Source organism: Parambassis ranga, chromosome 3 (assembly GCF_900634625.1).
Source record: "Parambassis ranga chromosome 3, fParRan2.1, whole genome shotgun sequence".
In the NCBI taxonomy this organism is placed as follows: domain Eukaryota; kingdom Metazoa; phylum Chordata; class Actinopteri; family Ambassidae; genus Parambassis; species Parambassis ranga.
The window spans coordinates 18,216,989-18,242,491 of record NC_041024.1 but is presented as its reverse complement, the minus strand read 5'-3'; the positions used below and the strand labels follow the sequence as shown (position 1 = coordinate 18,242,491).

Below are 25,503 nucleotides of genomic sequence, written 5' to 3'. Positions count from 1 at the left end.
AACCAAGCCTTACAGTACATCCCTGAACAATTATTATATAAAAACACATCCGTTGCTCTACAGTGTCAAGTTTTGCATTCTAATGAGGTGTGCAGAGGTAAAACCAGAGCAATATTATCTTAGAATGACTGACTTCAAATGCTCTGGATACTAAAACCTCTGGTCCATGAAGATGCATAAATTGGATTGTGTTTTCTACTCATGTACATCTCTCAATATGCATGTCCCTTCTCACAGAGAAACAAATAAAATAGCAGCAGATAATTTCCGTCTGATCGTATTGAAAGAATAAAAGACAAAGAAGAATCAAACAACTAGATGGTGCCTTGGGTATCATCTCTTTGAGGGGCATTGAGCCATTAAAGGTGAAAACAAGCTTCAAGGAAGGAAGGAAAAAAAAAACTAGTGCTAGCACCACTAACAACATCATCACTCAGCCCACCCACCCACTTCTTACCGCCCTTTCACACCACATTGTCAAAATAACTGTCAGAAGTGTTTCGTGCCTCAGAATGGCTGAAGAAATAGTTGGCCTTTGTGGGAGGTACTGTGCGCTCGCAAATTGAGGACAATAAAAAAAGAAACAATCTGGAATAGCAGTTCAATTTAGAAATATCATTTATGTGATGAAAGGCGCGCTTCTTATAGTGAGACATCATTTTGAAGAAGTGCTGAATTTTTGAGATGACAAACCTGCTGTAAACTTTTGTTGCAGCCAGTGGCTGTGTTTTCCATCCATTTTATACTTTATTGAATTTCTTGCCTTTATCTGTATTTAGTGTTGATGACTTCCAATGAGAGAGGAAAAAATAGGCCATCGGATTCTCTTAATTCACCACACACACTCTGGTCCCTGTCATTTAATTGATAGATGGACACTCTTTCCTTTTTTTCCCACTCTCTCACGCTTCCCACAAAGCTATCCATTTATTGCCACTTTCATTACTCTGAGCAGAGTGGTGAGTTTTTGAGATCAGTGCTGGGTATCTGGAGGCTAATGAATTGGGTGGACTACAGGGAGATTTGCCTTTCCTATCTGAGAACACTTAGTGACATGTTCACTGGAAAGATGATGAGCTAAAAGCTACTGCTGCACTGACGTCTTACAATCAAACTTTATTTATTGCTATTTATCCCTTCATTGGCAGCCAACTGTTAAACGTAGAACTACACATGTTAATATCAACTCTGCATATGAGAGCTCTTGAGATACATGTTTCCATGATTATTCATACCGCTAATTAAAGTGCCTCCCTAATGCCATGCAACTTGAGAGAGTAAGTATTTATTAATGAGCCATCTCTGAGCTGAAACCCAGCAATACACTAGTAAGGCTGTGTGGTGTAAATGTGGGCCTGAAGCACCCTGCCAACAGCACCGAGGCATGTCATTAGAAGCACCCAATCTAGCCCAGATATAGGATTGTTGGCTCAAGTGCCAGAATTATGGCAAAAAACAAAACAAAAAAGAAAACCCTAGCCGGAGTAGAATCAGCTCAGTCTGGTCAGCTCTCTTTTCTCAGAGTGGTTGAGTCCAGTTTCTTATTTTTTTACTGGTTAAATTTAGACCAGTGTCCTCTGCTGCAGATAGAATACTAATCAGGCCAGCGCCAAGCCAAAAAGAGAGCTGCAAGAGACTCCACTCTTGTATTCCACCTCCTTTTTCTACTGCATTAAAGCTTTCAGGCTTTCATGACACTGTACTACTGTAGTATCCTGAGCCATAAGTTGAACTGATATATTGACTACTTCTCACACAATTATGAACAGCTTTTGAAACACCCAAAGCATTTTAGTGACACATTAAAGTCACCTAATGGGATTTTCACCACCGGACTATCCAAATAAAGTGTAACCCATTAAATGAATATTTCATATGCATTTTGATGGGATCTACCCGAGACACTGCAAACATTACCTGTTATTTATTGCCCTGCTGGCGTACTCTGATTTCTTGCCATTTTGAATTAGAGAGAGTGAGTACTTCTCAGGCCCAAACAGTCATTTGTTTAACTACATGAATTATTGAGCAGGTACAGTATATTCACATACATCATTAAAGAGTTGGAGCTGCAGATGGAAAAATCAGCATTTTGTGTTTCTCGATCAATCATATTTCTGAATATAGTCTTTTTTTCTCCTTTGGTTTACCATTTACAGTCACTGCTGATGGAGACAAACTTTCCCCATAATAAAACAGACTTTTGCTATGATGAATGGTAGCTCTTATAAAAAGAGCTGTCAATCAAATATAGCATGGTCTAATCTTTGGTTTTTAATAACATACAGTCCTACATGGATAATTTATTCTGCGTTAAGTGCTTGCATGGGAACCTTTCCTCACTATGAGGAATATGTCTGTGCTCCTTTCTGACCAGCATTCAACACTGTTAAGTAAGCTCTACTCAAAAGACGACAGGAAAAATCTAGAGAAACATTTGTGGCCGACAGAGAAACCATCCCCCATCTTGCCCTCTATTTTTTTTTAAACTCTGGAAATGAGAGCAGATGCCAAATGAAACCACTAAGCAGAGCAGTGCTGAAATAAGAAATAGCTGTAACCAGGACACACTGGGTGAATATTTAGTGTACATATTTTAGCATGCCATTTCATGTCATTCCAGCTTAAAACAGATCACGCCAGTGCCTGCACTGATTTCACTCCAGGTTTGAGGGCACGTGCATTGATAAGTACAGTAGGGCAGTGCCAAGTAAGCACTGTTGGCATGTGTTGTTTTTCTGCAAGATGGGACAAGGTTTATCAAAGGCTTTTACTGCCTCTCTCCCACTACCCCCCATCCCCCACTTAATATCATGCACTTTTCTAGTCCTTGATCTCCCCTGAGCCGAATGAGAGACTCCACTCTAGGGTCAAAAGTCAGGGGGTTGGGGAAGATGGTACCCACATGTCAGCGCAGTTGCTTTGGCCTTGGCAAGAGAAAGAAGGGTTAGGAAGGGTAGAATAAGGACGAGACAAGGGAGCTGCAGACGGAGAAGGAGGGAGATTCAGAGTGCTTCATCATCTCCAGTGACAACTGCACAGAGAGGGAAGCAAAGTACATGTCCACTTACAATCTGCAACCTTATCCAGCAAGCTGCCAGCTAGCGGTCACCTCAGAGACGTCTGGCCAAACCCATCTATTAACCCACAACAGCTGGCCACTTTCCAGCTTGACCGACTGCACTTTTAATTGTGCTTGTGTTCTTGGTGGAGAAAGGGCGGGTTGGTTTGTGACAATTCCGTTCATATCCCAATTAAAAACTGCTTAAGAGACTCTGTCCACAGATCAGCACCTGCTGTTGAAAAAAAACAATGAAAGAAAAAAAACCTGCAGATTGGTATGCTTATTAATAATCTTAACCCCTACCCGACACACACGCACACACCTCAACAGCCAAATCCTGTCGATGCTGCAGAATGTGCCAGCATCTACATAATACAACAAAACTAATTTCCCCGTCTCCTGCTGTTCTTGAGTCCTGAGAAGATGAAACTATTCATTGCCGTTGTCCTGAACACAGCATAATCATCTAGGATTTATGCTTCTAGCTTGTATCAAATTAATTGTGCATGGAGTAAGGAGGGTCTAGAGAATATCTCACAGAAATGGATTTCAGGATGTCATCACACAATTGCACAAAGTAAAACTATATTCCTTGTTTTCTTCTTTTTCATCCCAGCAAAGTTCACACTGCCTGCACTAGAATGTAGAATGGCACTACAAAGATACGGTGCAGCATTACATATTAGCTAATTTCTAGGCGTGTCACTATGGAATGAAGAGTGGTGGTATGTTTGAAATTAACATGAAATGTCTATGCAAACCAACATGATGAGACTACTGCCTTAGGATTATCCCACAGCTTTGAAGTCTTAAGATAGTGCTGTGGTTACTTGTGCCTAAACACTTAAGCTATGAGGTGAAACTTAGCAGGAATTATGAATGGAGGCCTCTTCCTTTGAAGGAAAAAAATATACATAGAAAAGAATCTTGGCAGACCAGTCGAAAAACCTGCACATGGGGTATGTGAAGTCACTATATGGTTTCAGAAATAACTGTATAATTTGCAGAGTCAACATCCACAATGGATTAAATGTCTGGATCGCTCTGTTTGATGAAGCCAGAAGTCATGTAGTGCATCTGAAGTGCCATTTCAGTGGTACAACTAACAATGAACTAGGAAAATGACAGCAGCTTTTCAATGAGAGGGACAGGAGATTTATATTGGCAAGTATGATCTTCATACTTAGATGAACTGCTCTGCTTAAGAATAATCAAAGCTTTAAGGTAACAAAAAACATGCAATAAACTTGTTGTAAAGTTGTATTATCAAGCGAAATCTTCAAGTTTCTAAATGAAAATTTCAAAAACAAAATTCCAAAAATGTCAATTTTAAAATAGTGTGTAAATATTTTTGCTCGAAATGAAACTCTCATATTTTTACCTCTCTGATCTCTTTCTAAACTACAGCAGTCAGAACTGAATACTTGGGTGACCTACGTTGATCCCTGTTTTTACAGGAAACACATAAAAACAGCCCTCCGCTGGCCATTTAATGGGAACTTTAAAATGTGAAACTATTAGGACTTCCATGGAAACCCCATAAAATAAATAATATATAGAACTCAGGCTGCACTACGTTATACATAGTTCAAGTCACACTGAGGTCACCTGTGAAAGATATGTTTAACCAAAGAAAAGCCACTACCACAACAGCCCCAATGAGAAAAAGTGACCCAGTCATCATAAAGGGATGGATAGCATGGAAATAAAGGAATAGAAATAGAAGACTGTGCGGCATTCATAAGCCCAGAAAAAAGGGAGGGGTTGACAGTAAACCCTGTAAATCCATTTGGTTTTTCAGACATGGATGGAGAACAGAACTGACAATAGCTTGAGGGCCCAGTGCTCCATGGAGTGAATACCAGAGCGGAGGAGAGGAAAAATAAATAAAGAATGTGTCACCTAGTGGGAGGAGGCACCAAGGCAGGATCTGTCAGAACTCTGCTGCTGTCTGCAGATTAGATCTAGGGCTATTTAAAGAGGGAGAGCACGCCAAAGCCCCCAATGCTAGTGTCCACACTGCACCTACTGGCACTCTAACATTATTGGCAGCCATCACCTTGTGACCAAAAAGCAAAAAAAACATGCATAAATGACAGCCACAAAAAAAAGTGGGGATGTGGCATTTTTTTCCTTTGCCGTGACTGACCTGATCATTTTGCACATTCCCTCCATCTGTGTAGATTCACCGCATAAAATCCAAGGTCACTCGAGAGGGAATCTGCATGATGATGTCAGAGATGCAGTCAGAGCTGCCATGCACATTTTAAAGGTTTTGGTTGTCCTATAAATAAAACGCCCATAACCCTGAGGTCAGATGCGCATGCTGCCATCCAAATAAGCACCGTTTTCCATCAGGATCAAAGTTACATGAGCCAGCCTGGCAGTCTGTCTGACTTGGCATGTGCTGCATATGTATCCGTTGTGTGTGTATAACAGTGTGTTTTTATTTAAGAAGGGAAAAAAAGGGTGAGTGATTGATGCATGTGTTTGTGTGGGTGTATGAGTATCTGCCAGGAGATATGGGTTTGGCAGTGAGCATGGCAGTGTGTGTGTGTGTGCACACACTGTAGTTTTGTGGGTACCTATTGTGAGTGTCTATTTGTGTGTGTGCATGTGTGTCTGTGTTTCTGTCCTCCCACAGTAGATTGATTAGATAGGATGCTGCTGGCGAGACCCTGCTGTGTGTTTGGTCACATCACTCTGACTTTGATGTTTCTCTCTTCAAATAAAGCAACATTAGGCCAGTCATGTTTGCTTCCCAAACATGAGCCAAGGATGATGAAGCTACGTGCACTACCAAACTGCAAGGCCTCATTTACCCCGTGATACCTTCTCCCTTTCCCGCTCCGGCTCGCTCCTGCACTGCTGTCTCGCTCTCTTCCTTCAGGCTGCAGCATACTGACTCTCTGCTACAGACTGAGTCATTCTCAGCCAGTCAGTTATCTCTCCATCCAGCCCTCAGATTTCACCACTCCTTTTGTTGTCATCAATCAAAACTCAGCTGCCAGAGAGAGAGAGAGAGGGAGAAACCCTACAAGGTGTCAAAATAGTGCCCAACTAAGAACTTGCACTTGTAGGTTGGTGCCATATTCAAGAATGGACACAGAATTATGGAATAATAATGAAGCACCTTTTCAAATGCATCCATGTGGGGAAAGCTTGCATCAGATGCCGCCTTGCCGATCACCAGTTGTTGCTTTGCATGCAGGCTTGAAAACAGGCACTATATTATTTTTGGAGGATGCAATTTCCTGGCAGCCTGAGTATATAGGGGAGAGGGTCAGGGAGAAACCAGGTGAACACAAAGAAGCGACAAAGGCGCAGTAAGAGAGATGCTCACAAATGTTCCCCACAGATGGCTCGACGGTGCCTCTCTACCATACCTCTACCGGCTAATTACATGCTGCGCCTGACTTCACACTTTCTCTTCCCTGCCAAAGCCAACTTTATTGAAAAGATGAATATGCTTTACATAGAACAATACATCTCCATTCTTCACTCTTTCCAATTTGTGTCAACAGCGCAGTACAATAGGCCCACTTTTGTGGACTGAAAGCAAAAGATGAAGTGAGAGAAGAAGGATGGAAAATTGCCTCTACTGTCCTTCACCTTCACCGTACATCGCTTATTTGTCTGTCGTAATTGGCCCTTTTAATGTTCCTGGACAATGCAGAGAACCCCACAGTGTTGTGTATATTTTCTGACCAGACATCAGAGCAGAATGCTGCAGAAATATCTGATGTATGAATGATGCATGTTGCAATGAACTACGTTCCTTGACTTTCAAATAACATCTTCACTACTGTAGAGCTAGATAGTTGCATTTATTTCCCTGTCACTGGGAAGACATTCAGCTTAGTCAAACACAAATAAGCCAAAATAGGGTTTTGCAAATGACCAAAGAAGGTCCCATGTATACCTTTGTTTGGACACAATAAAACCCTCTCTTCTACAAGGAAGACAAGAGCGTTCAAAACTGTGTCCACTAAGTTGAACAATATCAATAGTGCAATAAAATACCGCCCTAGTTAAACATTTTTTTTTGTTATTAGTAAGATTTGTTTACCAAGCTTCTCTTGCCGGAAGGGCTTGTGTGACTGAGGTAGCAGTTCTCCACACACCACCATGTTTCCCTGCCAACTCCGCAACCTATAATTATCAGGAGACACACACACACACATTAAAACGCAAATCAAGAGAATTGTTAGGTGGAAAATGTGCTGTGATACTGCTCTGTGGAGAACATATATGTATTCTTTGCAGATTTCAGGCAAGTAATCAATACGTTTTTGAGCTTATGTGTGATATTTCAATATGTAATTAAAGGAGCTGATCCATGCGCATTGACTAACTGTTCTCCCAATGAGATGCCTGATGAAATCCTTCCAAAAACAGAGAAAGAGAGCGAGAGAGAGCAAGAGAGAGGGAAAGGGGGAAGCTGTTGCGGCTTCATAATGGGGAACCGTGCCAGAACATCTGGATTTTGATGACTAAATTCACATTCAAAGGCTGCATTTTACATTAGAATTTTGTTAAAGTTTATTCTTGCTCTGAAATGAATAAAGTCTTAGAATATGAATAAATAGAAACAGGATATGTTAAATAAATACAGGAGAAACTGTGTTTGGATGCAGAGAGAACATCTATTAGTCAAGCAGTGTTTTGTACTCCTTGGTCGCTTAAGTTTAATTATATGTGACATTTCAGCATCGCAATCAAAGTAAGCACATTGCTGTAAGGGTTCTTATAGCATTCAAAATACAGTCACTGTGGACCTTATCAAAATGCAGCAAATGTCTGGCAAGCTTGCAAGTGCACGTCTGTGTTCTCTGTTAGTGCTCTCAATATCATTCCCTCGCTGGGGAGCGCACGTTCAATAACATAATACCAATGATCAGAATTCAGCCAGCTCCTCTCACAGAGGAGACACTAATTGCTTTATTGATATCTGTGATAGCCCGATGATGGTTGACAGCTGACTTCCAAAATCATCACAAATTCTGCTGGTATCAACCACCAGATACACAATGGCTAAATTACCCCCACCACCCTCCGTAACTTTAGCTGCCTCTCTCTATTTCATAGCTCACCTCACAACTTACTCTAACACAGCCAAGCTAAAAATAGGAGAAGAGTTCAGATAATGACAAGGAAGGTCATTTCTAGACTCGCTATCTCCGCAAGGTCTGGCAAGGAGCCGACTGATGTTCATTTCTATTGTTAGCGATGTCAGACCGTTAAGAAGATGTTATCCACACATTATGCAGGGTGCAGAGGGAGGGGGATGTGTTGACATCTGTCATTGTGATGACTGATTGCCTGAACCAGATTCTCCTGCTTTTGCTAGATTTTGGTTGCTGTTTTACAAAATGCAATGTGTGGGTGTGTGGACAGGAGAGTGTCTATAAATAGAGAAGCTGTTGATGGCGAGGGAGTGATGGAGGCAGGTATATGTGGCAGCCAGATGGTGCCTTGTGGGAAATGTCTCCCAGTGATTTTGTTTGCAAATAGGTCTCTGTAAAGTCACCAACTCCTTCTCCTGCAACTTGCCTGCTGTTATAGGCAGAGCTTTAGGAACTGCCATATCTGATAAAGGTGCTGCCGACTCAAAGATGTCCTGCCGCTTGCCGGTGAGAGAGTGAAAGTGACGCACACTGACAGGTTTTGTCACTCTCTGAGGCGACTGCCCTACAGATTGTCACAGATAGAAATGGCAGAACCCTGGAAGCAATGACAAATTGTTTTGAGAGAAAGAAGTAGGAGAGCGAGTCATGCCAATATCTGTGGCCTACTTCAGCACAGTGGTGGGGAGGGAGGGGAGCTAGCCATCAATCAAGAACAGTGATTTCACTTCCCATCATGATATGTGTAGGTGTCATGACCCTTTGTGCATCGAGTTCTTTCTACAGATAGTAATAACTGAAGATTGTGAGATGTCTGTAACATATGGACAGTAAGAAAACCATACACTCCTACTAAGCATCACATTTTAACATTTGTTGAAGCAGCTACCCTTAACTATTTTGCATATGACTACGTCACTTATATCATGATCACAATGAGGTGCATGTGAACAGTTCTATTATAAAACACTGTACAAGTCGAGACTCTACTTGTATTCAAGAGAGCAATCTTTGCTCAGCTCCACTGTGTGAGTGTGAGTCCAACACTGTGAACACAGTCACAGGAGCCAGGGTGATTTCACAGAGATATGGGCACATTTTCTGGTTCATAAGTGCTAGCACCATACCAAATAAAACTCATTTGGGCGTAAGAGCTCAAACAAACATTTTACAAGAACACAAATTTAATCTGCAATTATTATCTATTTTTTAAATAGTGCAGCCATAGGTTTGTACTGTATGTCTTCATCACTTAGGGTTCTCACCGTGGCTCTGCAGCTCAGGAGAAACTCAATTGAATTAATGCTGTTATGAAAGATCAAACATTTACTGTGGAAGTGATTATGTACAGAATTAGGTTGTGTTTGTATAAGGGAAAATTCTTGTTTCATTTTTTTAAAAATGTAAGTGCAACTTAACATGTCAGTAACACCTCTGGATAACGCATCACTGGAAATGGAACCCTATGATACCATATCAGTTACTGTGGGAAGGTAAAATGCAGTGGTAGTTTTAAACAACTCACTCCTCCAGACAGTGAGTCACACTTAAAGGCCTGAGGGTGAAAAAGCTTTGTTGATGAGAGGTCAGAGGAGATCTGTTCAGGCTGTCAGAGTGGCCACAAGCAAGTGTTTATTGTAGCGACTGTGTGAAATGAGATATCTAAGAATACACATATCATCAAGCTGTGTAACGTTCACTGCCCACAACAGTAGTAAAGCAAGTCACATTACCTAACAGCATGGTCGACACAGTGCAACAGCGGACTGACATTCAGAAGGTTGAAGCGAGGCAACTGGACTTGAATTTTCTTGAAGACGTTTTGCTGCTCCTCCAAGCAGCTTTGTCAGTTGTGTTTGGTGGGAAACATGGTTTATATGTGGTAGAGGACCTCAGTGGACTGACAAACATGTTTCTCTATGGCCAGCAAATTATTAAACAAAATTTCAAGGCTGTCTATGACATACAGATCTCATCACAAGTACCTGGGAAAATGCATTATGTGACTAAGTGTGTAACATTTCAAGATTATTCCAGGTGAGCAGGAAAATGCGTCTCCACAGAAATCTGTGCTCTCTAATGCACAGCACACTGCTGCAGTACGGTTCATGAGGAAATGTACTGCTGCAAATACCAGCCAGCCAAAGTGTATTTGAAAGACAAAGTCAACGGGACATAAATGAAACAGCAGTTTGGTATTTCTGAGGTTTACCATCAGTGCTGTAAAGTTACAGGAAGGAGGTTGAAATAAAAATAAATTGCATGAAGGTTTTTCTTTATGGAGCCTCTGTGTTTTCACTGCACTGTGGTAGAGCCCACTATATTTGTTGGGTAATGATATATGTGTTCACACAATAAAAGAAAATGGGAGCACTCTCCCATTTAGATAAGCACTGCAGGCCAAGGAAACCTAGAAATGCCAGTGGCATATTGATTGCAAGCCTTGTATTAATAGTAGGGTTAGCTGCTGCTCTCTTGGCCCCAGACAGCTGCTCCAAAGCCGTGGCCTGCCAACAATGAGCAGCAATGAAAACTAACCCAAGTTTAACCAACATGAAAAATGGCACAAGTGCCTGAAACCTGGACTCTGACATTTGCGCACTGCATGTAATCTTTTAAGACCTTTCATGAATCATATCTTAGCTAGGTTTTCACACTTGATTTCAGCATGGTGTGATCACTACAGTGTTTACAACGGTGTTGGCCAGGATTATTATTAATATTAGATTTCCTGTTGACTCATGTCAATTGCCTTCATTTACAGGTAAACATACAACAGAAATCTTAGTGTAACATGCAATTAAAAGCAGCCATATGTTGTGGCACATGATTAGTAGTAAACATTAATTACTGGTCAATAAAAAAAAATATTTTTCAGAGTGCCAGCTAATTAACCATTAACACTGAGCACACAGAGTGCAATGGAAACACAGGTCCCTGTGTCAACTGCATGTTTGTTAGCTTTTCAGCCAGGCACTAGCGCAGGATTTATGGATTCTGTAGCTGACATGTTGTTGATGGATATGTCTTACTTGCGCTTATTGGTTGTTTTAGATGCTACTGAATCATTTGAGAGAACAGATCATGCAAAGAAAAGCAGTGCAAAAAAGTTACATCCAGGCCCCGAAGATTCATGGTTGACACATGGATGAAATGCAGCAGATGATTCATAATATTCAATATGTAGTACATTACACAGAGGACAGCCACAGATGTGGCCTGTACAGGATGTTGAATGGTTTAGATACCATGTCTTGACAAGGTAATAGTATTTCTGCAAAATGGCCAATAGCTTTGTCCTAAGTATTGTTACACTCTGCATATGTTTATTGCACACTAGTGCACACACTATATTTCATGCAGCTACTGTCTGCAAACTGACAGCACAGGGCCTGAAACAACCTCTGTTTTCCTGACAAGTGTCCCTTTGAGGTTATGGAAGTAATGACTCCCCTCTGTACACAGCAAATGTTCAAGTAGTATAAAGTTGTTATACCTTCAAAATGTCTAAAGAAGGAATTTGGAGAGAATAAGTAACAAAGTTTCACACTGTGTCGCCTACCAGCAGAACAATCAGTTTCAGTGGATCTCAACCATTACTCTTCTTTACAAACTTAGAGTTGCCTTAACTTTGCCAAACAACTTGGAGGGATTAGAACAAAAACAGCATGGGAGTTTTAGAAAGGCCCCAATGACTGTGATGATTAAGGACACGCTCGTGCTGTCTATTGATGATAATGAAAATATACATTCCGAACCTTTGTTGAAACTCCACATACTACACACATCAATAAAGAAGGTATCTGTAAAGCCTTTACTCACTAAAAGCAGTTATATCAAAATGTTAGCAGCAACTGTTGACATGTGAGGCAGTAACTGAAAACACAAGCGGTCAGTGTAACACATTCAGATCAATCCCACATATACAACATTCATGTCTCCTTTCTTCTTCATCACAGGGCTGATCGATCTGATTGCAAACACTTGTAGGGAAAACATGTAAGAAAATGTTGTCTAATACAAATAAGATAAAATAAAAGACTTTGCCCTCAGGGTACTTTTTGGCAACTTAGGGTTGTTAGATTTTTGGACACGTGCAATTCCATTTACACCCCTGGATTTGTGAAATAACACCTAGTACAGTGTCACTGCCAACACTATGGTTAGTTAACATCATCTTCCCTTAGCCCAGCAAGACAGGCTGTGATATTAATCTGAAAAAAAAGATTTTAATTACAAAAACATAGCAGGTGATAGCCTTTGTGTGGCAATTTTTGACATGGATAATTTCTCACATAACCATGTACAGAACTCGTACTTATTAACTGAAGAACTGGTAAACTAAATATTTTGCTCAGTGGGTCACTAGTAGTTTCATCCCTACTGTGATAAAGACACCAATATTGATGTATATGTGCCTGACTGTGCACGTCAGGTTTTAGTAGTATGGTATTTTTTTTAAACATATTCATATGTTCCTTTTAGAAAGTGGAACAAAGCTGACAATGAAATCCTAAAACCTAAATGTAAAAATTCGGGTGGTTGACTTTCCTGCCAATCAGTCTTGACTGACCCTTCATCGGTCTATCCATTTATTTCTATAGTCCTCACTATTGATGTTGGCCACTTAATGAAATCACAGTACACATGAGGACATCCGCGTAAAGTAAAATACATTCTGTAAAAGCTATTGGGGCAACACACCTTCCTCAGTTGATTTACAGCTTGAAGAACTACTTGCTTGTATATACTGTATCAGGGTCAATAAACAACTCAAACTCCAAGACGCACCCAAACCAATTATTCCAATGCATTAATTCAGTCGGAAATGAGATGTATATATATTTAATTTTCAGTCAACATAAACTGTTTGCTTCACTACACAAAGCATCAGATGCAAACAGGCATTGACAGCCTGAAAAAAATGTGTTTATATTGTGCTGATATTATTATTATTAGCATGTTTATTAACATGTTTACATAATTCTGCTGCCACAGGAAGAATCATGTTATTATAGCAAATCAAATCAACTGTACTACAGTAAATTTTGATATATTTTCCAACATAGAAATTATGATTAGTCATTGCCACAAAATGAGATAACCCAGCAGCCATAGAGCTGCACTGAGTATCTTCAGGATACACTTGCTGCTTATCTGCTTACTGGTTTGGCCTGTAGACAAACTGGCAATGTGAAGTATCAGGGTGAGGGATTTACTGCTGGATTGGGCTGAGCCAGCTCCTGTGGTGTTGTATTCTCTACACTGCCTGAGAGAGTCTCCCCTTTTTCCAGTACAGGTCAACAACATTTACCCTTCAACCCTCAACTGAAACACACACAAACACACAAACACACGTTCACCGCACTCTGACAAACTACAATCACTTTAGACCTTCTCAGAAAGACACTGTCTTGTTAATGAAAATTCTACTGAGTCATTAAAATGGGTCAATGTGGCCTGGCTGCACTCACATGCGCCTCTTTTCCTCCACATGTGACAACCATGACCTGACAGTACACAAGCCTAATCCGCCTGCTATCTCTGAGAAGCAGACAGACTGAGGAGCCCCGTAGCGTGGCCCTACCATCTTTTTTTCTGGTCATTACCGGCACTAGGCCTCTCAACACGGATAGAAGCAATGAAGGAGAACCTCAATAAATGATCAGTGTGCTCTGCCAGCTCTGACACATGCTGCATCTGCTGCCTCCCTGTTGTTGGAAGACAGAGTTCCCATCTTTCTTTTTCACTGATTGTACAACCCATAACCTCTCTAGGATGATAGTATAAACCTTCCAAATTTGCCATATAGCAAATCTATGAGTCCATTCTAATGACCTAAATTTGGCTAAGGAAGTGGTTGATTTTTTGGCCTCAAGGACTTGCAAAAGCCCACCTCTTCTAAAGCCCCAGAGGAATAAATGAGGCCCATTATGCAGTGAAGTTTGTAATGATGCTTTTGATTAGTGAGTTGTCAGGAGGTATTGGCCCGACACTCATCACAGCGTTGTTTAGCACTTTAAGGCCTCCATAAAGATGAGTGTTTTTTGAGAAAAGATGAAAAAGCAGGAAGCCTGTGCCTAATGAAGTCTCAGGCTTATAGCCCTTCTCATGACAGGATAATTACACAAAATGCTTCCAGCGAACACTTCAAAGGACACTTCATCCCTGTGCCAACACCATGCAACGCATCTCACCAATCAAGATGGCCTGACCTAAAACAGGTTTCCTTGGCTCATTGGTATCGTCTCCCAGCCAGTGACTCCCTGGACCTCTGCACAGTCAACTGCAGACCAATCCCAAACAGACTGAATATACTCGACTAATACTAAAAGCATACAGGAGGCAGCCTTGCTGACACTGCTACAGAATCATATTGAGAAGTAGGTCCCAAAGCAGAATGTCCCATCAGAGTGAAAACAGTAACACATGTAGCTGCAGAACTGAATCTACAAAAACAACAGTAGTGGTGTACACTATAGCTACTTGGTCATATTTAAAGAAAAATAAGGTTTGGGTAAAAACAGACCTTTCAAACACGTTATGAAGCACGCATTTGACAATATGCACTTATACATGCATACATGCATGCATGTGTATACGAAAAAATAATGCAGCATGCATTTGTCTGAACAGCAGAACACCTGCCACCTGCTTCCACTTTCACAAGTCTCCCCTGAGGTTTCATGTAATGCGGTCCATACCTGCGGTTGACGAAGGAATACTGCACATGCTATTGGCATCCACATGGGTAATGTTAAGTACATAACAAAATTCATAACGCACCCGAAATGCTGTTTCACCCAATAGTGAATAAGATGTCTGGAAAAGATTGCACATGTTTACAAGTCACTGGACAATTTTTCTAGTGAATCCAGTAAATATGTCCTTTCAGAGTAAGTCAGGGATGATAAATTAGCTTCTGGGGGATAAGATAAACCATATCACTACAATGTGAGTGGCTTGGATGCCCCCTCTCCTCCTCCTGAGGAGAATTAAATTGAGGGGAAATAAGGTTAGGGTGCAAAGTGAAGAGAAGCTGCAAAACTGCAGGAGCAAACAGCATTAAACAATATTTGTGAATGCTTTACTTACAAAGCCAGCATGCAAGGCCATTTTGATAATTGCTGAGACTTCCTAACTGACATTACGCTTCCAGCGCTTTAAGTGCTGCACAGGGGCAGGCTGGAAATCTATTGTGGCATGTTGAGAGAGAAATAACACTTAAATCTGTTTAAATGGCTCCACTGAACATTTCAGATTTACCCATGAAAAGAAGCAAAGCCATGCTAGATGCTGGATGCTGCATAATTAACGAACAAGCACTGCAAACTTCTCTGAGCCTACTCTGAAAATGACTCCTGGAAGAACGGGTGGCACAGGAACAGATGGAGAGAGGCCACTTGAACACAGCGTAATGAAGTGATCCACAACAAATTCAGTCATACAACGTGCATTTTAAATGAACCCAGTGAGGGTGTTATGTCTTATTTATTTTTGTAACTCACACCTAATTTATTTTTTACATATGTACAAACTACATCACTACAGATGCCACATTTCAGAGCTGTTTTTCTTCGCTGGTAAATACTAGAATATGTAATACAGCATGTGAAAAAAAAAACATGATACACTTTTCCACTAGGATTATTAGAAACGTGTTAAAGATGCACTTTAATAACTTGTAATGATGGCAATTTCCATCTGTTTACTAGAAAACTAACAGAATTTTTTTTTAAACAAAAGCCCATCAATGCAGTTCAAAACAAGATAAATCCATTAAACTTAAACCAAATCTGTTGAAAGATTCAAACATTTCACACCTACATTTTCACTTTTGGCTGTGTTTTTCTAATAAACATTTTTGTACTTAATATGTTTTTGAACTAATAATGTTTTGGTACATTTTCAATTAGCAATAGAGAGAAGGGAGTCACTTGTGGGAAAAGAAACAGGTACCTCCTCACAATAAATAAGTCATGATACCAGGTGGAACTGAATATTAGTGAAAAGGACTCTTGTAATGATGGTGGACAGTACTGAATCTATTTCCCAAATCACCACTCTACCTGAGAGGAGGCTCTTCAATAGTTTTTACATTACTGACCATCACTCTGGGTTATATTATCTTTGTCTGTCTTTTCCATCACTCTGCCTTTCTGTCATAGACAAGCCTTCAAGTGCCCTCTCTCACTCTGACCCTCAATTACCCAGCCCAATCATGTCAGACAGGTGTTGAGGTACAGTAATAAACCCTCGCCTGATGCTGCAGAGGCAGCCTCTCTTTTAAAGCACCTCTGAGAGCTCTGAAATGACTCAACTCTGTTGATCAGATGCTGCGACCACAGTTGACATGTGGCTGCTGGCTGACAGTGTGCAGTGAAACAGAAAAAATAAAAAAAAATTACAAAGCCTCTTATTGCTCCGTATAATCCTTCATCTATAGAGCACAGTTCATGCTTTAAAATAATATTGAAAAAAACGCTTGCACACAGTCATTTGTGTGCTCACTGTTCACTCACAGAAAATCATAGATATTGTTACAGTCATCATTGCACTTTTAGTAGCTCCCACAGACACCATTTACAGTAAAGGAAGTAAGTGAAGTTGTCAGCGAGCGCATTGAGAGAAAATTAAAGACTGAAGTTAAATTCAAATCCCCAGCACTTATATCCAAGCTACTATACATTACTGCTTAACCGTGTTGCAAATGGAGTCTTTTCAGTCACAAGGATATGCCATCACTGCGTCATAAACTTTGTAGAGTGATAGTGCCATAAAGTCTGCGGGGGATACACAGCCTGACTCCAGAGGTTTATCTCTGCGTCAAGCTGCATATCCTGGATTTAACAGGGAATTCAAAAATAATTAGCTTTATTAACCAGTATTTAGCCAGTGGGCCAATGTTTCACACATTATTAGAGGCTACTGCAGCAGCTATCTGGCGAACATTAACCTCTCACTCAGCTGTTTGATTATTCTGGCTTATTTGGGATCCATCAGACATGTATAATTTCAGAGAGACACACAGTAGAATGTGATAGGGCTTCTTTATTAAATGTTTCACAGTAAAGTGTCTTAATTACTTTTGTCTTCTATTTTTGACTCTATGCGTTTTCTATTTCAGACACATTGTGTGCATGATTTGCTACTGATGTGTTCATTCATCTTTTGTGCTAAAGCAATCTCCTTATCCAGTTCACCTCATAGTTTCTTCATCATACATTCTCTGACTGGAAGAGAAAGCCTAGTCTTGAAAGACTAGGGTTCATTGCTTCTGCATTGAGCATGTGCTGTATTATGACCTAGAAAGGCTGAGCAGACCCTTGGAGCTGAGACAGTTATCAAACTAAATTAGCCTATGTACTGCAGGGGATGGGGTCAGGCTAACCGGCAGTTGAAGCAGGCAAGGATGCATTTTAAAATAGATAATCATCGGGGTCATGATGTGCTGCAAAAGTGCAGCTACATTCAGCAGATGTCCAGTATTTTCCTGTTTTTGTTGTTTTGTTTTGTTGTTTTTTTTATTATTTTGTGTTTTCAGTCATTGCATGGCTAGATTTAGGCAGCAGTATTACTTGATTCAGGAAAAGGTAATGGTGATGATAGTAGGGGCTCCAATCCTCTGTGACCTGTAAAGCAGCTACAGCATATATCTGGATGGGTGATGAACATTAACCACTGGAAACCCAATTTTCACAGCTGCCAGACTGCATTAGTGCCAACCCCAAAAATAGCACCCAAAAATGTAGGATGCTCAAATTGTCATAGCTTTTATTGTTAAAGTGTGTTTGGCATTGTGGACCACTATTACCAATTTTTCAATAATATTGGGCTTTTTATTCAATGTCAATATTCATTAAAAAAAATGACTTGCTGCCTACTGCAGCCAATAGTCTGTTTTGGTGTAATGACAGGGCTGTGAAACACATCTGATAGGATAATTTTTTTAACACACTGATTAAATTAAGTGGTGTAATTAAGTAAACAAAGCTACTCAGACTCCTCCGGCTCTGAGAAACATCTTACATTAACAGCTCTGTGAGTAAAAGTCTGCAAATCACACAGCAAACAGGTTGAGTAATTCAAGGATTAGAGGATTCATACAGCCGAATTCCCTCCGGGCAGTCTGCCAATAGAGAAGCACGATCCAGGTACTCATGAGGTGTACGATGCCACAACTGGCAGATCTGCAGAGAAGCTCATTGACAGATGAGCCAATACCGTGCCGGCAGAGGTATACAGCCAGATTTAAATGCAGGTGGTTTAACTTAACAGCATGCTGGTGAGATGAGTAAAAACATCTAGTCAGGCTGAATTTAGATGGAACATTTATTCCATCTTAAATTTGTAAATCAGTATTCTCATTTTAGATTCAGTGACTGAGAGAACAAATTTATGTTAGCTCATCATCACATTGAGATATCCGCAAAGGTTTGTCAAGCACTCAGATGTCAGCTGCCAGGTTTTCTCCTGATCTTTTCCTGAGCAGAAGAGTTCTCTATACTACTTTATCAGCATGTGTGCAGCAAGTGAAAGTTGGACAAAGAAGGAATTTGGGTTATAAATCTTCATGCAGGGATAATACTTTGAGTTGTTGATACACACTAATCTTATTTTGTACCCAGAAGAGCCAAAAAGAAGCAAACACTGGCAAATAATTACAGAGGCTGGGGAGGTAAAAAAAAAGGATCATGTTCCACAAATCTCAGGGTAAAACTACTTTCTCTGCTACTCAGCTCCAATTATGCTGCTAAAACATACGCACACATTCTGACAAACTTTTTGGAGTTAAAAACACTGTGCTTAATTGCTGAATAGTTTGGGGAAATGTATCATTTACAAGCTACACGAATGCCGAGTGTTTTCATTTTACAATAGATTGTTGGTGAGAGCAGAACATGCTGATTGAAGGTGTTAAAATGTCAAGTATAGAGGGCTTGGATTTTAGGTTTTGTCAGCACAACAGCATGATTTCAGCTGAAGTGCTTTCAATTCATCAGTCACTCAACGCCGTGGCTGCTGATGACAGAAACATTGAGGTTAATTTTGAGGTAACAATAAGTGAAATGCTTTTACGTGATACATTTCCATGCAGCAGGTGAACATTTAAGCTTTTTTTTTTGTTTGACATGGGCATTACAATAGCACTGGAATTAAATAAACAGCAAGCAACAGCAAGTACAAGCATCACAAGCACCAGAAAGGGTTCATTCTACAGACGGACAGGTCTGTGAGGGGCTGAACGATCTTGGTGGCTACAACATAAAGACAAAAGCAATCAGCTTCCCCCCTTCCATGTTCCTCACTTCTCTGTTAAAACTCCATTCTGGTGGATATTTAATTTTGTCTTGATTGTAGCATAAAGCTTATTTACAACACCTGTCCACAGGAGGCCTTGCAGGAACTAAAAATAATTTCAAAACCATGAACAAACAATTAAGGATTTATAGATGAAAATAGCAAGTTGTAAAGGCGCACACAGATCTATTAGGAGCTGTGAATCAATCTTGGCTGTAGCTAAACTTGCCCATGGGGGGGAAATCAGTGGGATGTAAAGTATCTGGAAATCTCATGTAATGTAGTATTGAAGAACTGTCAGAGACTTCTAGTGAAGCGAGTTTCATATTAAAACTTTCTAGTCTATTTCTGTTCTTCAAAGTGCATTGGGCTTCTGAAAATGCACAAAAACGAGTAATAAGGAACCGTTGATTGAGCGTAAACACTTTATTTTGAAGTGCCAGTACAGGTGTTAAGATGCAAAAATTAAGTGTGTGTGCTTGCTAGTATGGTTTAAATCCCAAACCTGAGAAAGATATTTTGCACTTCTGTGGCATCTTATCAGTTCTTCTCTCTTGTGTTTTCCCTTCTTTATTACAGGTGGTGGGTGAAATCGATAAACTAACGTCTGACTTTGATTTTGACCTGGAGCCAGATGACTGGACAGTGGCCACAGCCAGCAGTACGTCCAGCAGCGAGCGGGGTTTGGGAGAAGCCTTCAGACTGGACTTCCTCAATGCAGATGTGCTTTCTGACAGCTGGGAGTTCTGCAGTTACCTGGAGGCTGCTGGCGCTGCCGCCCGCAGGTCTAGCGAGCAACCAGGGGAGCCACGCCAGGAGCTGGGCCGCGGGACCATTCCCACCCAGACGCAAACCCCCACCCCGCCCCCCACCACTGCCTCCGTCTACTCCCAGATGAATGGCGGGCTTCCCATCCCGAATGGGCCACGCATTATTACTCCAGATTCATCCAGCGAGGAGGCCAGCAGCTCCACGCACAGCCACAAGACCTCCCGTACCTCCGGCACAAGAGAAAGAGTCCGCTTTAGTGACAAAATCCTGTACCATGCATTGTGCTGTGATGATGACGATGAGGAGGAGCAAGAGGAGTTACAAGAGGACAAGAGTGGCTGTGCTACACCAGAAAGTGATACTGAGCCCAGCCTCATGGTTGGCTCAATCGCCCCTAAACGTTCTTCCTCTGAGCACTCACTCCTCCATAACTGTCTGGACCCTTCCTACGTCCCCTCGCCAGTCAAGGGGTCGATGGGAGCTCACACACTACCCAGGAAAGGTCTCTTAAACCCCGGCTGCCGCAAAAAACTGTTACGAAATAGCAGCACACAAACTGTCTCTGATAAGAGCACCCAAACTGTACTGCCCTATATTCCAACCAAACAGAAAACAAAGGACCACTGAGAGAGCCCGAAGTTTATCATAAATCTCATGAAGAGGACTGTGCATTATTTAATATTAAATACATAGCTCATAGATTAATACACAAATAAATTAATTACTAAATAAATAAATGATATATGGGAAATCACTCGACTACCTAAAGTCATTCCGAGGCTCAGGGAAAACACAATGATACAAAGGTCATTAAGATGAAATGTACTGGTGGACCAAAAGGTTAGTGCCTGTTCTAACATTAAAAGATACACTGAATGGACTCCGTATACATAATGAAACAATGATAGAGATTACAAAGCAATCATTTTTACCAGAACATTTTAAGTGCTAAAAGTATGAGAAGTATGAAGAGGTCCTTTCCCTCATCATACAATGATACAAATCCCAAGAGGGGAAAAAAATGCTTGTTCCTATAATGTGGATACAAAACATTGCTCATTCTGTACCCTGAATCTGTATAAACATTGTCTTTTTTCATGTTCCAGTAATTTCAAATGTCAAAGGGATTATTGCTTTCAGCAGGGAAATGTACGTAGATGCACATGTCAAGCCTATTCCTCTCTTTGATGTCAACACTCTGAGCACAGAGCCAGAAAACAACACTATTTACTTGCCCTTGATTTTATAAAACATCTCATTGAGATCTGTTTTTGCTCTGCTGCAGACGCTGAAACATGTGAGTGGCAGGTAGAAAACAGATATATAAAGTCAATTCAGATGGTGTGGTCCACATAAGTGACATTTCCAATTTCTCTCCTCCTCTGTGCCTGCCTGTGACGTCATTAGGTTTGGGATGTGGGCTAAATAGCAATCCACAAAAAAAGTGCTAAAGGTTTTGTCTCTTCATTCTGTTGCCCAGTGGGGAATTGAACTCAGCAGAGCAGCATTTTATTCACAGCACTAACGCCAACAGCCATTCCTGATCAATATGTTAGAGGGAGGTTGCAGTGAGAGGTCTCTCTGCTGAGCATGCATGCCACTCTCCTGGGATCTGTGAACAAAAACTCACAGTCAGATCTATTTACTTACACTGAGCAGAACAAAAATTAGAAGTGTTGCCCTAAAGAACTGACATTTCAAAAAATGTGCATCCAAGAGTGAGAGCTGATGGTGAAAGGAGAAAGTGTTCCCGTTCAAAGATTTTTTTCTACAGAGCAATATTCTTCCCTGGGGAACAGCTTTGTGAGCCTGGTGCCCTCACCCTCAATGTGTTTTCCAGTTTGAAAAGAAAAAGTTCAATGCTGCAGTCTTAAAGAGTAAAGTCCTTGCTGACTCCCATGAAGCTGACCTTTGTGCCTCATCTGCACCCAATGCGGATCTGACCAGAGACAGTCATAGCTTCTTACAGTCGTCAAGACAAAATAATTACATAGGCTTAGTTACTACATCAAAAGACACAAACTGTTATATAGGCTGACGTCTTCTGATCATAAGACCACTATGGCCAATTGTTTAAGTCATTAAAAACAACAGGTTAGGGACTGGTGTTAAAAATGGGGTGCAGGTTAGGTTAAAACACACACTTTCATAGTATTAAACACATTTAACAAGGCAAAACATTCCCACTACTATGGTGGCTACCATGGTGACTCTTTTAATAAACTGTCCACTCTACTAAGCCATGCAATATTTGTTTAGATTATGGCTAAAAGTAAGCATGGTTATGATTCCAGGCTGATTCTCTTGACAGTTACTGGAGTGGTTCCCGTACCAGCCGTGGCACTCTGTCTACACTGCTTTATGTTAGTACAAGTAGCCCCTGCAACGCTGTAGATTATTAGGTGTGCTGGAGAGGCACATCCATAACGGCTCCTGTTTTTGTCTTTGTTTGTGTTCTTCTGCATAACAGTTATTGCACTGTGAACTGCTTAGGGGAATTACAGCTGTGCTGTTTAGGCAGCATCAAGCCTCAAGAGCTCGATATAAGGAAAGCAGACTGAGCACTTGTATGCCGGGCAGATTGGTAGAAGCCACACAAGCATTAACTAGCCTAAGGCTGATGTGCTATACATGCATAGATCAGGAGTTTGTCCTGGTTTTATAATGTTTTCTTTTGTCTTGCTGTGGCTCAGTTAATCCCAAGTACCTGTGAAGAAAGAGGCACTGAAGAGAGATCAATGGCTCACTCCCCAAAGCATTGGCTGCCATTTCTCTGCTAGATTGGGGACCAACAGGTCATCATAGCCATTAGCATAAACAAACAAAGCTATGCTGCCACACAGACAAAGCATCAATTACAGGAAAACAAACTAAGCCCTTATTGTGATGCCTATACACCCATCAGACATCGCAATGTGAGGATTTCTCCACTTTTTTAGATTTCTGCGATGAAATCTTCTCTTCAAATATAGAGCTGTTTGGCACTGGTATAGAATACATTATCATTGGGGACAGATTTGAGATATTTGGACAAAATATTAGCAATGTCTCTTTTGCCAACAGGCTCATTATTCATCTCTAATAGGGCAGAGCTTTGTCCTCAATTCTCTGTAGGACAAGGATGGGAGGCATCCAAAGGTTATGAAAACCTGAGCACACTGATGCCAAATCATCAGCCTACAAGGAAGACCATTTTTTGATCTCACCGCATACAAAAACAGATGTCGTGTGTTTGTGCATGTTTGCATATGTGTGTCTCCACTCTGTATCTTCACTGCCTGGCCATTGTGTCAGAGATAAGTGATATTTTGCGAATTATACATCGTCCCATGTTTAATTTCATATTTCACTGTCAGCAATTAATGAAGATCAATACAAACAGACGCAGCACATTCCCATGGAAGTCATTTGGCCAGACTAGTCCATAAGAGAAGATTAAACAAAATCTCTTTTAGAAGACTACAGAGTGAGTCATGCCATCTGTGTTTTGACATCAGCAGTGGGCATGTATTAGTTCACATCGCTGATCAATCCTCTAATCACAGCCACTGGGACACTACTGAATGACTGACAAAAAGCAAAATCACTTAAAAATGATAATTGTGATGCTAAAATATAAACACATAGGAGTTGCCGCACTCAACCTTCATATATGTATAATCACCACACTTCACTCACGCTGGCCTTTGTCTCCATCAGCAAGGAGAGGAAAACAGATGACGGATCTCTGTTTTCTCTGCTGATTGGTAAGGGTCCATGAAGCAGAGAGCTCAATGCAGTCTCACTGATTACTATGGATTGGCTAACGGCTGGGGCTACCTAAGGTTGATTTGTTTCATCTTTGTGCCATTTATATCCTGCCGCTACAAGAGCAAACTATTTCTTTTCTATCTCACCCCTCCTCCTGCCCTAAACCTCCATCACCTTTCAATGTATATGCTGCTTCTCATTATGTGTTTTAGTCCCAGCACAATTTTGACTGACTCAGACCAAATGATGGGATGATATGGGTCTGATCAGGGCAAAAACAAAAAGTTTTGTGTTAAAGAATAAATGTATTCTATCATAGCTCAAATGGTCTGCATTTACATAGCTAGATTATTATGAATGCATGAAGTTCCTGCAAACCTAGGTCAGCGCACCTTGTTATAGATGGGACATGTTTGCCTCATATAACATGGGTCTACTTTTACACAATCGATTTTTTCCTAACCTAAACAAGGTCTTTTTAGTGGCTAAACCAAACAATGGTTGTGTGAAAATGAAAGTAAACTGAAAGAATGATCTGGTCATTGTCAGTGAGTGTCCATCTATTGTGTAGTTCACTCCAACTATCATACATTTACTGTACATTGTTTCAGGAGTCACCCCATTCTGTTGTTCCATGTATGAGGACGTGTAGAACTTCAGGTTGACTGGACAGTCTGTTCAATGTAGATGACCCCTCTGCTCTTATGCACAAGCAGATACAAGTCACAACTGTCCACAGGAGTTCCACCGCACAGCACCATGACCAACCAGAGATCAACTCCCAGCACCTGAGGGATGGCCGGACAAGGCCATGTCAACCATCCGTCACCATTTGATTGGGCTAGGGGAGTGATTAATGAAGAGCCATGCAGCAGATAAGATTAGACCTTCACAGGTGATGAAGGACAGGGCCTGGAGCTGTGAGTGTGAGGCTGGGTGGTACCTGAGACAAAACAATGCCTTCAGATGACTTGGCACACCGTAATTAAAGTTAATGAGAACCCTGTCACTTTCACATAGTCCGTGGCGTTGTGATTGAACAGTGCATCAAGAAAAACAAAGAAAGGTAATAGCAGGCAATAATTATTCTGTGATAGGTCAAAGAGAAGGCCTCCATAAGGGCACGATCAAATAAAGCTACCAAATTATTTTTAGTGTTTGCACTGGACTGTGGTTGGGAATCACTGTATTAACTCAGTTCAGATAGCAGCATAAAAAGGTAAACAAACTTGACATTTGACTACTTTTCCGAGACTGCTGCACTTTCTTTGTGGCTGACTGCCCTTTGTCACCTATGAAAGGTAAAAAATAATTGCAAAAATGTAGCAGCTAATGGTAAATGACCCAGGGACAACTGCAGTTCTTTCTATTTAAGCTCAGCAGAAACAAGCATCATTACACTCACCACTCATAAGCTAATGAGAAATGTATAAATCCCACAACTGCTACATCTGTTAAAAAAGACATAAAGCAACGGATGGATATAACATC

The 25,503-nt window shown here is 40.9% G+C and overlaps 1 protein-coding gene across 1 annotated transcript in view; it reads left to right on the top strand.

Annotated features, from left to right (window-relative positions):
• The window catches only part of insyn1 (inhibitory synaptic factor 1), a 35,038-nt gene extending 14,022 nt beyond the window's left edge, over positions 1–21,016 (top strand). Inside the window, exon 2 of the mRNA XM_028402343.1 lies at positions 20,071–21,016. Within this exon, the coding sequence (XP_028258144.1) occupies positions 20,071–20,889 (819 nt within the window). The 3' untranslated portion in view covers positions 20,890–21,016. The remainder of the gene's footprint in view (positions 1–20,070) is intronic.
• The last annotated feature ends 4,487 nt before the right edge of the window (positions 21,017–25,503 follow it).